This window comes from Nematolebias whitei, chromosome 6, assembly GCF_014905685.2.
Source record: "Nematolebias whitei isolate Nwh7 chromosome 6, NemWhi1, whole genome shotgun sequence".
Classification (NCBI taxonomy): domain Eukaryota; kingdom Metazoa; phylum Chordata; class Actinopteri; order Cyprinodontiformes; family Rivulidae; genus Nematolebias; species Nematolebias whitei.
In genome coordinates this window covers 24,364,434-24,378,178 of record NC_056503.1, presented here as the reverse complement: position 1 = coordinate 24,378,178, position 13,745 = coordinate 24,364,434, and the positions used below count along the sequence as shown (strand labels likewise).

The 13,745-nt window shown below is 41.6% G+C and overlaps 2 protein-coding genes across 3 annotated transcripts in view; one reads left to right on the top strand and one right to left on the bottom strand.

Annotated features, from left to right (window-relative positions):
* Positions 1 to 839: 839 nt before the first annotated feature.
* On the top strand, positions 840 to 10,644 carry cfap45 (cilia and flagella associated protein 45). The gene is made up of 12 exons (XM_037677776.1): positions 840 to 845; positions 919 to 996; positions 3,249 to 3,334; positions 4,928 to 5,060; positions 5,138 to 5,308; positions 5,712 to 5,890; positions 5,965 to 6,094; positions 6,194 to 6,340; positions 6,418 to 6,531; positions 8,479 to 8,672; positions 9,263 to 9,487; positions 9,569 to 10,644. The coding sequence occupies exons 1-12, from the start codon at positions 840 to 842 to the stop codon at positions 9,630 to 9,632; spliced, it is 1,527 nt and encodes a 508-aa protein (XP_037533704.1). The 3' UTR covers positions 9,633 to 10,644.
* Positions 10,645 to 11,119: 475 nt separating this feature from the next.
* Positions 11,120 to 13,745, bottom strand: part of LOC119410566 (clathrin heavy chain 1) — a 44,798-nt gene continuing 42,172 nt past the window's right edge. For both annotated transcript variants that reach the window (XM_037677453.1, XM_037677452.1), the window contains 2 exons: positions 11,421 to 11,496; positions 11,120 to 11,342 (listed from right to left, as the gene is read on the bottom strand). In XM_037677453.1, the coding sequence (XP_037533381.1) occupies positions 11,212 to 11,342; positions 11,421 to 11,496 (207 nt within the window). In that variant the 3' untranslated portion in view covers positions 11,120 to 11,211. The remainder of the gene's footprint in view (positions 11,343 to 11,420; positions 11,497 to 13,745) is intronic.

Sequence of the window (13,745 nt, the reverse complement as noted above, 5' to 3'; positions counted from 1 at the left end):
AAAAAAAACATGTCATCTCTACAAAGAGAAATAAGTGATGATGGAAAATTACTGTTAAACTATATCTGTAATTGTCTTGTTCTTATAGCTGCACAGAAAAAGAACAGGTGGTCAGTTGTTTCAATATCACTATCGCAGAATGTGCACGTGTTGTCACCTATAAAGACTTTTCTCAGTAATTCCTTGGACGGATAAATGTCAGTCATAATTTTAAAGTGTGTTTCTTTTGCTTTAGTAGCAATAATACATGCTGGAAAACAAATCACCGTTTCTCCACGCATAGTCTAAATTAGATCACTGTTTAAGATCTGTGCTCGCTCTATAACCCCCTGGCATTATTGTGTTGTTTATTTTGTTCTACAATTATAATGATTTTGCTGTTTTGTCAACCTTTTTAATATCAATAAAAATAAAAATAAATCACTGTTTAAGGAGCTCGTGTTCCAGAACGGAAGAACTCCTAACGGCAGGGGCGCTTTTTTCGGCACAACACCTGAGCTGCGTCACCGGATGTTGACTCGCGTTATTTACACACTTTACACAGAGTGAACATTAGTGAGCAGTTTGTAGCGTGCTGTGGGTTAAGCTACGGTGGAAAATGAAATAAAAATTAAAAAACAGCAATATTAAATCGTAATTTTCTATCTAAATAAAGGTTGAATGAATGTACGTTGCGCCCCGTTCCCATGGCAACAGACAACAAGGAAACGTGACCGAGGCCCTTATCGAAGTCCAGCAGAATAACATAAACGTCACACTACGAGTTTATTGTTTGTATTGTTGGTGTTTGAAACCCACCAACAACACATTTAAGAAGATTTATTTGGAAAGCTACGAACATGGCGGTAAGTTAACCTTCTTATTTACATAAAAAACTACTCTCAGCGACTCTGACATTAATCTGACCGATTCCCGCAGAACCCCGAGTCCAGCTCCGCTCCCTCCGGGTCCAGAACTCGTCCGAGCAGGAACCGAATGTTGGTCCCCGGGTCTCAGGTACACACAATTCTGTTTGGGAGCCCAATGGTGGTCAAAGATCAGCCTTTTTTAAAACGTTAATCCACAAGGAAACATATACTTCTGAATATCCTGATGCATGCTCAATAATCCAGGTAGAAAAATCTAAAAAAGTTAAATCTGGTCCTCTGGACATTCAAAAAAACAAAACAAAACAACAAAAAAATGTAGAAACGTTTCGTCTCTCATCCGAGAGACTTCCTCAGTCTGAGGTGCTGTATTCAGCTCAGTCTCTTAAATAGCACCTTCTCAGGGTGGATCAACCAGTTTGCTGCTGACAACCAGAACCAGCTGATCACATGCTCAAGAAGGACCATCAGCCTAACAATGGATCATTAGCACCTGATGGCTGTTTACTGTTCACAGAGGGCTGAGTGATACTAGCAATCACAGCATTGTAAGAGGGGGACAGTTGAACCCGGAGGCCTCCACCCCTGTTTAATGATGGACGATTTCTTTTCACAAAGATGGCCTCCTTTACTCCTCTCTCAAACCATCGTTCCTCTCTGTCCAGGATGTGAACATCTTCATCCCTGAAAGAGTGACTGCTGGCCTGGAGATGAGTGTAGACCGCAGAGTCCTGGCCTGATGATGTTGATCTTCTGTGCTGGGCCATCCTTTTGGCCAGTGGCTGTTTAGTTTCCCCGATGTAAGACTGATCACAGCCCTCCTGACACTGAACAGCATACACAACATTGCTCTGTTTGTGCCGGGGGACTGGATCTTTGGGATGAACCAGTCTTTGCCGTAATGTATTTTGGGGTTTAAAAGCCACTGGGATGTTATGTTTAGAAAATAAACGTCTCAGTTTCTCTGATACTCCCTCAACATATGGAATGACCACTGGTCTGGGTCTGGGTTCCTCCTTTTCACCTGATGGCTGACTGGAGTCCTGTTTGGGTTTCTTCTCTGCTTTCAGGAAGGCCCAGTTAGGATATCCACATTGCTCTAGAGTCTGTCTTGTGTGGGATTTCTCCTTCTGCCTGGCTCCTGAGCTAGTGGGGACGCTGTCTGCTCTGTGATACAGAGTCCTGATGACTCCTAACTTGTGCTCCAAAGGGTGATAGGAGTCAAACTGCAAATACTGGTCTGTGTGGGTGGGTTTGTGGTACACCTCGGTTTGCAAATGTCCTCTATCGGAGACTGAGACCTCACAGTCCAAGAAAGCCAACTTGCCATTTTTTACATCGTCTCGTGTGAACTTGATGTATTTATCCACAGAGTTGATGTGGTCAGTAAAATGTTGGACTTCCTGAGATTTGATTTTAACCCAGGTGTCGTCAACATACCTGAACCAATGACTTGGTGGTGTCCCTGTCCTTGACGTCCTTTTCAGGGACACCACCAACAACAGTTGCAAAACAAATAATTTCCCTCTGGGATTAATAAAGTATTTTTGAATTGAATTGAATTGAATTGAATAACAGTCAATAAAAAATGAGGTGTAAAAAAGGAAAAGTTTTATTGGTATTTTACATTGTGAGCATGACCTGCAGTGTTGCCAGGTGTCTGAATGACGGCAGCTGAAACACACTATGAACATGTGAAATACTGACTGGCTCATTGGTAACTGCACAAAGCTCAATGTGCTGAGGGTGTTGTGAGACGAGGTGTGTTTGGCGAACGTGCACAGAAGAGAAGCAAAAACGCCTTATTTTTATTTATTGGGCATCACTGAAGCAGCATGCAGCGTCAGCGTTATCACTGGTGGACACGTTTGGATGGAGGATGTTGTTGGTTTGCTCCTGCCTGTTGAAAAAGAGCGAGCGCCAACAACACGATTCAAACCTTTTACCGTTGTTGCTGCAGAAATACGTCCGACTGCAGACGCCTACTGCGCACGTGTGATTTCCCACGTGAGGAGTATTTCACACCACTGCAGTGATACCCCCAAAAATCTCCACGGTGAGACCTGGACTCAGAAACATTAATTGGCACTACTGGCCATTTCACAAGAAATAAAAATGCATCATAAACTGGGCTTAAATGATGTTCTCACATGTAGGGGGCCAAGGAAATAGAAATACTTTTTATTTAATTAAAATACAGAAATGTTCCACCTCATGGTTGTCTGTTCTTTTTTTAGTACATTACATGTAATTTATTTTTAAACAGCCCCAAATTTTATAAAGACAGAATCTTGACATCTATTTAAAAAAATAAAAAGACAACTCGGCCTTTTATCTTCTTCTGTTTTTATCGTTTAACACTTTGTTCTCATATTTCCACAGCTGGACGCTCCACCAGTGGATCTGTCTCAGACAAACAACCAAGAGACCATTCAGATCATCACGAAAGACTTGATCCGTACTCTCAGGTCAGACAACACTTCCTGACTACGCACATTTATTTGATGGTTTAAATTATCTGTGATGAGTTCACAAACAAACAAAGAAACAAACATACATGAAAACTAGAGAAATTGCATTTACCGCAAAAATGCAGTGTAAATGCTTATTGTAGAAGATCGTGCTGAAGAACAGCTAAAACAGGCTAAAAGCCATGCTGAAATGTAACTGAAATGGAAGAACAAGCATCATTTAGCAGAAGAAAGCAGAAAGAACACATTTGCTGAATTAGGTTTAAATGAACAGAAGTGAGCACAAAAATTTGGAAATTAGTTTAAAAAAAAGCTGAAATGAGCAACAACAAAAAAAGAAGCTGACAATAGCTGAAAAGGCAGAAATAAGCTTTAACTATTAGAATTAAGTGGAAAGAGCTGAAATGAGCTAAAAATGTAGAATTACCTGAAAAAGCTAAAAAACAGCATAAAAAAGCTAAATAGTAGCTGAAAGAGCAGAAAAAGCTGAAACTAGCAGAAACTAGCTGAAAGGAGCATAATATGCTGAAATTAGCATAAATAAGCATAAATAACTAAAGTAGCTAAAAAAGGCAGAAAGAAGCTTATATTACCAGAAAGAAGTGGAGAGAGTACATTTTGCTGAATTAGGCTGAAAAAAGTTTAAATGAGTGCAAAAAATGTGGAATTAGCTGAAAATGCTAAAATGAGCATAAAATCAGCTGTAGCTGAAAGAGAAGAAAAAAGCTGAAACGTGAATAAATGAGCAGAAAGGAGCATAACCAGCTGAAATTAGGACAAATGTGAAAGCAGCACAAAACAGCCCCAAAACCGCAATTAGCAGAAAAAAAAGGTTTAAATTCACACAAGGAAGCTGAACCAGAACATAATGTGAAAGTAGCAGCAAAAGGTTACTAAAGATTTGAAGGATGTAAAATGAGCTCAATTCATTTTCTATGAGGGAAAAAATGGCAGAAAAGGCTAAATCTTTCAAAAAGCTAAAGTTGTACCTTTACCAACAGTCATAGCAAGATTGCCCTGAAAGAGCTGAACGTTTTGATACGATTTGTTTGAAATAGCTGAAAAACTGGAACAAAAAAGATGCTGAAAAACGTACAGAAGAAAAATAGATCACAATAGTGTGAAAGCTTCATAAACAGTCACTCTATTATACACCTAAGTGTGTGCATATATTTATACAGTGCCTTGCGAAAGTATTTGGCCCCCTTGAACTTTTCAACCTTTTGCCACATTTCAGGCTTCAAACAAAGATATAAAATTTTAATTTTTTTGTGAAGAATCAACAAGTGGGACACAATCGTGAAGTGGAATGAAATTTATTGGATGTGTCAAACTTATATATATATATATATAAATGTATATTATGTAATTTATTTATTTTTTTTACAGTTTGCAAATAGTTTGTTTTCTGTTCTCGTCTTGTTGCTGCTGTGTTCTCTGAATTTTCCCACTGTGGGCTAAATAAGGTTTTATCTTTTGTCATGTTAAACAGTGACATGACGCTGTCAGGATAAATGTTAAATATACAGAGAAGTGTTTTCAGAACAGGTATGACGCTGTACTGAAAGCCGTCACTCGTTATTCTGCCAGGATTCCACGGAAAGACGCTACGAGAGAGTTCCTTGTCCTTCCAGCAGCTTCGTTCAGAAGGATCACTTCATATCTCAGCTCGGACACAGAAGCCTTGAAGCAGGAGCGTTGGAGAGAGAAAGAGGAGAAGATGGTGGGTTAAACTGCTGAAACAAAAACTGGGTTAATAATGTTTTTTTACAACTTTTACTTTTTAAACTTCTATTTTAGAAAGCAGCGGAAGCCAGAAAGAGTAAAATCCAGGAGGCAGATTTGTCCCGTAAAAAGAACCAGCCGCTCACCGACCTGGAGCTGGAGGCCCATGATCGCGCTCAGCGCATGCTGGGGCGGGCCAAAGCTTTAAGGATGGAGCAAGAGGATGAAATCAAAATGCTCAACCGGGTGGGAGCAAACGTTTTAAATGTGTCCAACGGATCAGATGTTTTCTAACAAGCAGCTCCAACAATTCATGACTAATTTTTACTCAAAGATCTCAAGCAGTGTGAAGTTTTCAGATCACACGTGTTGGGGATGATGCTCGGATAGGATCCTGCCAAGTTCTAGCCAAGCGTCTGTAAAACTGACCGAGCTACAACCATCGTTGTGTTTGTTCGAGCTCAGTAGCTTGTGGTAGCCATCTCGAGTCAGGTTGACTTCAAAAGTTCACCTGACCAGTGATTCGAGCTTCACTTTGCAGAAACAACACCACGTTGTTTGTCTTCTGCCTTTCAGGGTCAGGCGATAAAAAAATAAATAAATAAATAAATAAACCTGAAGATTAAAACTTTGTTTTTTTGCCTCTCAGCTGATTCTGGATGCTCAGTGTCAAGCCATCCGCGACGCTCAGATCCAGGAGAAGAAGCAGATCGAGGTGGAGCTGGCTTTGGAGGAGAAGCGTCTCGACACCTTGATGGAGGTGGAGCGCCGCAAGGCTTTGGAGATGACCAACAAGATTGATGAGCAGCGCAAAGAGGAGAGGGTCCGGTAGGAAGAGCAAGCAGATTATTTTTTACAGAAATATTCACAGAGATGCTGCTTTAAAAACTGCTGTACTTCAGAGGAAAGCAGCAGATTTACGACCAGATCCAAGAACGTCTGAAGAGCAAACTATTGCTGGATGAGATCACAGAGCAAGAGAAACAGAACATGAAGGAGGCTCTGGAAAGACAGAACCTGGAAGAGCTTAAGGTAGTGTGACTTCTAACTGTAAGATATCCTGAAAGACGTGCAAGCACGCAGAACACACCTGTCGTTTAGTTTCCTCGCTCAAAGCCGCGTGTTTTTTAGGCCCTGGAGGACAAAAAGATGAAGCAGCAGCTTCTGCAGGAAGAGATCATGCGCATCAACGCAGAGGTGACGAGGGCCAAAGAGAAGAAGCTAGAGGAGGAGAAGCTGTCAGACATGAGAGATGCAGAATTCCAGCAGAAAAAACTGGTCAGCTTAAAAGCAAACGGTGAGTTTATTATGAGATCTGCTTTTCAAACCACGCTTTGTGACACTTTGAACGACAGGAACGACAAGCGGAGTATGAGGCAGAGCAGGCGCGGATCAAAAAGGAAAAGGAGCTGGAGATTGCTTCTCTGAGGGCTAAGCAAGAGAGAGCAAAAGACTACAAAGCAGAGCAGGTCAGGAACTCAGCCTCATAAATCCTTAACCAGGAGAATCATTGAGAAAAAAATCACTGTAATGCCACTTTAAATGGTGATGCGACTTATCTGTGCTGCTGATTATCTCATGCTGCTGATTACCTCATGCTGCTGTATTCATTCATACCCATCTGCTCACCAGAGACTCATGTTCATGCTGCTGGTGTTGTCATATTGTATTACGTTAGTAGTGTTTAGCGTATATTTTAATGTACAGACGCTTTACAAAAATTAGAATATCATGGAAAAGTTGTTTAACTTTTATAATTCCATTAAAAAGTTAATCTTTAATAGATGATGGATTCAGGGCCCACAATTTAAACAATTTCAAGTATTTGTTTATTTTTACATAATTTGGACAAACGGTTCATGAAACCCACAAAAACAGGATTTCAAAAATCAGAATACTGTGAAGACATCAGCCCACACGACTCAGTTTTTGCAGAAAATAAATAAAGAAATTAGGATCACAACAAATCAATCAAAATATGGTACTTTCAAAACGATATGTCAGTCTTCTATACTTGGTTGGGAATTCCTTTGCCTTAATCACTGCCTCGATGTGACGTTGCATTGAGACGATCAGCCTGCGGCACTGACTGGGAGTTATGGAAGCCCAGACTTCCTTGATGCTGTCAGCTCTTCTCTGTTGTTGGGTCTGGTGCCCCTCATTTTCCTCTTGACAACACTCCATAGATTCTCAATGGGGTTTAGGTCCTGCAAGTTGGCTGACCTGTCAAGCACCGCGGCATGGGCATCAAACCAGGTTTTGGTGCTTCTGGTGGCATGGACAGGGGCCAGGTCCTTCTGGAAGATGAAATCTGTATCTCCATTCAGATCCTCAGCAGAAGGAATCATGAAGTCCTCTAAAGCATGCTGGTACACTGTTGCAGTGACCTTGGATTTAAGAAAGCAGAGTTTACCAACACCTGCACCGGACATTGCACCCAAATCACGACTGACTGTGGATATTTCACACTGGACCTCAAGCAGTATGGGCTCTGTTCCTCACCCTTTTTCCTCCAAATCCTTGGACCTTGATTCCTGAATGAAAGGCACACTTTACTTTCATCGGAAAAGAGGACCGAGGAACCCAACAGTTGTAGCCCATCTCCCGGATACGTCTGAATGTGATGATGCTTGAAGCTGTGACTCCCGCCTCATTCCACTATTTCTGGATCTCTGCCAGATTCTGGAATCTTCTCTGTTTGATAATCTGCTGAAGCCCACGGTCATCTCTTTTGCTGGTGCATCTTCTCCTGCCACATTTTGCCCTTCCACTAGACTTTCCATTGATGTGCTTGGACACAGCACTCTGTGAACAGCCAGCCTCCTTACCCATCCTATGGAGGGTATCAGATGGTCTTCTCCATATTGAACCGAACTGAGACACTTGAACCAAACTGAAGCAATTTAATGACACCTGGGGAAACCTGTGCAGGATCTTTGAGTTCAGTAGATAATTAGTGTCACACTCAATTTAAAACATTCATGTCCTGCAACATTTGGGCTGATTTCTCCACAGTATTCTAATTTTTTGAAATCATGTTTTCGTGGGTTTCATGAGCTGGAAGCCAAAATTATGTAAAAATAAACAAATAAATACTTAAATTGTGGGCCCTGAATTTATAATCTATTAAAGATCAACTTTTTGAATGGAATTATGGAAGTTAAACAACTTTTCCATGATATTCTATTTTTTTTAAAAGGGTCTGTATATCGTAAATCCTTATTTACTGTTTCTTTTATACTTTATATTTATCTATTTTGGGGTGCTAAGTGGGACCCTGCGTACATTTCGTTCCACCTCATGTACCACATGTGGCGGAAACAACAATAAAGTTGACTTGGACTTGAACGTGGCTTATTACAACCGCTACAAACACAAAGTTCTGTAATTCCAACTTCTAACGCTTGGATCCGAAGGACGAGCTCCGTGCTCGCAGGAGCCAGGCCATCGCAGAGAGAAAATGGAGGACGAACGAGCGAGCGCTGGCTGTGAAGAAGGCGCGCGACGAAGCGACGCTGAGGGCGGCTCGCTTGGAGCAAGTCAACGACAAAAAGCACCGCCTGGCCACGGAGACCAGCCGAGAGAAGGCGATGACCGACAGGGTGCTAAAGTAAGAAATAGAAAACACAAAATCTGACACTTTTCTTTGTAAGGATCTAAATCAGTGGTGTGGTCTACATATTTGTAGTGGGTTTACTGTGCTTAGAAGCCAAAGTACACTGGTTAGTACAATGTAATTGCCAATTTATTGATTTTTAAGCATAGTGAACATTTCCAAATTTCTCTGATGCTTCTATTTGAATATATGAACAACAAACTTTGTACAACAGTTGGCTTTGTATTAGAAACATGCTACAGAATTTATCACAGTATCAAAGCAAAGCACTGCATACAGACAGATTGTTAGGGAAGAGTTTAACATATCAATGACATGTGCCTAATGATATGCATCATTGGGCACTTTTAAGTGGGCATACTGAAAAGCTTTTCTAGTGGGTATACTCCGTATGCCCGAGTCTACGTGGTACTCGGGTATACAGAGTATACCCACTAGAAAAGCTTAAGAATTTTAGTATACGCACTTAAAAGTGCCTAATGATATGAATCATTGGGCACTTTTAAGTGGGTATACGGAAAAGCTTTTCTAGTGGGTATCTAGTCGAGTATCACGTAGACTACCCCAAGTACCTTTCCGCCCAGGGTTCAACAAGAAGCTATAGCCAAGGAGAGAGAGCAAAAGGAGAGGAAGCTTCAGAAAGCCTTCCGTCACTCAGAGACCGTCCGCCAGCAGATAAAGGAACAGGAGCTGTCTGCCATCGCCAAGCGCAGAGAATCCTTTCAGGAGGCTGATCGGCTGCTTGAGAAGAACCGGCAGAGACGCCTGTGTCTTCAAGAGATCAAAGAGAAGAAGCTGCTGGAGCTCAAGTAAGTATGAGCCAACGGGTGGAGACAGTCCGGCGGTCTGTATGACGTCATTAACGTTACGATGTGCTTGTGAATCTGCAGAGCAACAGGAATCGGTGAAAAATACTACTCTGCAGTGAAGCGCAAGGCCCAGAAGATGCTTTAGACAAGTTTTAGTTCTTCAAAGACATTTCATCTTCGGAAAAAATATTAAAGGTTCAAGCAACACTTTCACATATTTATGAGCGTTTGAGCAGACACTTGTTTTTATTAGCTTTGTAGCACGTCTTGTATGCACATACTGCAGAAACAACGGACACTGGTACACCATTTCACACAGACACAGGAAGATGGCAACTACTTTTTTTTTTATTATGTTTTAAACTTAGGATAGTATTTTCTTTTCAGTTTAGTCATGTTCTTCATGTCCCAGTGACAAGACCTCCTTTCTTGTTAATTTGCAGAACAGAAAGGAATTAATCCCATGTTCAGATTAGAATGACACTTTACACACACAGATTAGAGCATGTAAGGGAGTTGGGTACATCAAGGTAAATAACAGCCTCCTATTCCAGACCAAACTGGATGTTCAGAGACCCAGCTCGTTCTAATAACCATCTAAACAGGAGCCACAGGACTTCAGGAGTGTTGATGGATCATCAAGCTTCAGAACGGTCCACAAGCCTGTCCTCCACCTCCGTTTATTCTAGCTTCAACAAGAGGAGCACACCGGACAGGGGCAGGGTTTAGGAGACAGGGAGGGTGTGGATGGGTCTCCATCTACAAGTTTTAAATTCCTTATATCTGTACACACGCAAAAATCAAAAAAAAAAAAAATCAAAATACAAAAAAAAAAAAGGGGTGACCAAAAGAAACAGCACATCACCTGGCATACACAGATCTCAGCACGAGGAGGATTCAGAGTAATACACTCATACAAACACACGGTGTGGTGAAGGACCCTGGGAAGGTTTTTTTTCTTGCATATACACAGATACAGTCTCACACAAGCACTGTACACAGCACGAGAGGTCACCTGAACACATGGAGCCAAAGAAGAGCCGATATCTAGGAGGATGGAGTGAACAGACCTGTACAGGCTGCGGAGGAGGGTTAAACTCTTATTTAGACCTTTAGGTCACACACACATTCACACTGACACATCTGCACACATCTGAAACCCCAGACAGCTACACACCTGTGCAGAATATACTATCATTACTTAGTGTTCATAGCTATAGCCACTGAAGTGGCAATATATGTTCAATATTCTATGTAAGCTCAGTATTTTCTCTTCAGAATGTACATTAATGAAATGCATTTTACAGACAAGGGAGGCCGTTCAAACGTAAGAGCTTTCTACATTAATTTCACGAGTGCAAAATCCAAAGCTCCTCCACCTACTTCAAAAGGTTCATTGCTGAGTTGTAGCAAGTCCACTTCTGCACAAACCAATAAAAACAATATTAACATCAAACAAGATTGAACTAAATAAGTCATAAATATGGAATGTAAAAAAAAAAACCATGGTCAAAAGCTTTTAACAGTGCAAATTAAAGTCCTTCATTGTTGTCAAATAATTTATGTTGTAACGCGACAACAACGTAATAAAAAGTGTTGGAAACCACCGTGGGCTGCTGCTCGTTTGTGGCTCTGCTGTGAGCAGGAGACCACGGGAAGCTGGTGAGGAACACAGACTGGAGGAAGGGGCTTGTTCACATAGTGTGTGTGGGGGGGGCGGGGGTTCACATGCTGTAACCAAAGTTGGGCTGTGGCGGCTGGTTGTAGGCTGGTGCTGCCGTGTAGCCGTAGCTGTAGGTCTGCTGAGGAGGCACAGCCATGTTGGGCCCAGCTGTGAGCATGAGCTGGGGCGTGCCTGAAACAAGCACCAAAACAATCAGCTGGAAACAGCTCAGAACACGTTAGGGCTGAAAGGACGGTGTGGACTCCTTACCGTAAACAATGGGTTGAGACTCTGTGGCCTGCTCCTCCTGTTTCCTCAGAGACTCTGAGGCTTCGAGTTTGTCCACCTGCAGGAAAGCAGAAGAGTGACCGTGTCAGACCTCTGGCTGCTGCCGACAGGCCCCTGACGAGCAAGGACAGAGACGCCGGGTTTGCAACAACTGACCTCGGAGTTATTTCACCGGCTGACGGATGGGACCATTCCTGACAGGCAAAGATGAATACAGTCCAGATTTAAATAAAAATAAATCAATTCAAAAATGGCTACAGGAGGCAGGCCTTGCTACGGTGCTGGAGGCTCTTTGTGAGGCAAGAGAACTTAGCATAAATAGAAAACTACAAGCTACTCTACTGAGCTTGGCTACAACAGTCTATCAAATAGACGTCTACTCGTTGGTGGGAAAAAAGGAATTGGGAAGGAAGATAAAGACGGTTAGCTACTGGACTATAATGGTCCCACCATCCAGCCACCCAACAAACCTATTCTAACCTGTTAAGAGTACCGGTATGTAGAGAACCAACTCCTTCACAGTCAAACAGACTTTTTTTGTTATTTTTTTAAAATAAAATATTAAAATATTCTTCAAGCACAAAGGACTCGTGTTGGCTCTAAACTACCGTAGATGCAAATTTTTGGGGGACTTTTATTAGAGGAATTTGTTTAAACTGCTTAAAGTTATGCAGTAAAAATCTACCAGAAACAAAAATACTTTACAGATTACCCCCAAAGTAGTTCAGCAATGTTAAAGTATCAGACTAGTTATTGTAATTGTAGCTAGGCCTGTCGCAATAAACAATAAATCAATTAATCGCATGATAAATGAAAATTATCGACCTCATTTATCGGCTTTAACGTTTCCTCGTGTCTCTGTCTTTCTACTGGACACTGGATGAAAAAAGGCTCAACTCTGGTGCTCTTCTATGACCCCTCCTTTTATCTTTAAAATCCATTTGAACCATCCAAAAATCACGTTTTTGGATCATTAAAAGCAGCTAAGCTACGAGCTAAGCTAACAGGCCGACCTCGGGGAAAAAAACTCTGTCTTGTCAAAGCTCCAAAAATCCCCGGTTGTAACCCAGACCTTCGTGTAAAAAGTTGTTTTTCTCTGCAAAAAGAAGCTGAGAACTTGTTTACTGCTTTTTTATTAAAAGGTTTGTGTGACAAATGCTATGCTAAAGAGCTCAAACCACACAGAGCGTCCGCCATTTTGAGAACCCAAGAGAGACAGCCCATGTCACGTCAAGGGGCCTCTCTCCCATTTTTCTTAAAGAGACACACCGTTGGCACCCTCACTATCCATCCTTTGGTTCAAACAGCCTTATACTGCCATCTAGTGGTCAAAAAAAAGGTACTACACACAACAAATTAACCAACAGTTCTTATAAAATTTGACAATTAATAATTGTCAAATTTCAAACAATATTATTGTTTATTGCAATAATTTCTGAGACAATTAATGGCCCAGCAAAAGTTGTTATCGTGACAGGCCTAACTGTAGCTATGGTAAGTGAAAAGCAAAGATCTGGTGCTGCATGCGGTCAAACGAGACACGCCTCCAGCCAAAGCAACGACGTGAAGCGAGTGAAGAGTTTAGCTTGTTTTGTTTTCCTTCTGTGCTGAAGAATTTGCTCCATAGCTCAGTCATCTGCAGGGAAGCGCCAAAAGACGGCCTTAATCCTTAAGAGAGCAGCGCGAAGTTTCATGTTCAACTCCCATGAGCCTTTGCCATGGCAGGATGAGCGTTTCCTCAACGAGTACAGTTCTCTACATACAGTTTAATGAACTTCTACAGCTGATCTGGCTAAGCAGGCTGTGTCAAGAGAAGACAGGCTGTCATTTCATTTGAGAAGGTTCAAAGACATGCTGAAGCAGCAGTTTAGTCACGTTCGTATTAAAAAGTGCACAAAAAAGAAAGAGGCAGAGAGCTACAGTGGAAGGAGTGAAAGAGGGTAGGAGGTATGATTCTGTTCAGCCAGTTCTACGTGTTCAAGAAGCAAGCACAGCCAACAACTTGTGAGAGCTGCTGATGCTACTGAGGGTGGGAGGCAGGGGGTGCATGCTCATCCTTATGTGCGTGAACACTTTGTCAGGTTAAAAACATTTACATTTGTCTTTATCGCCTCAAGTTATTATTTAAATTGATACTACACACATGGACTGTGTGAATGTACACCTCAGAAGGTTTTTACTTCATATATTCCTTTATTGGTGGATTTTGTAAGTTGTATGTATCGTATTTTCCGCCGTACACGTCGCACCACCCTATAAGTCGCATAAATTCAAATATGTCTAATAAAGTGGAAAAATCCATAAATA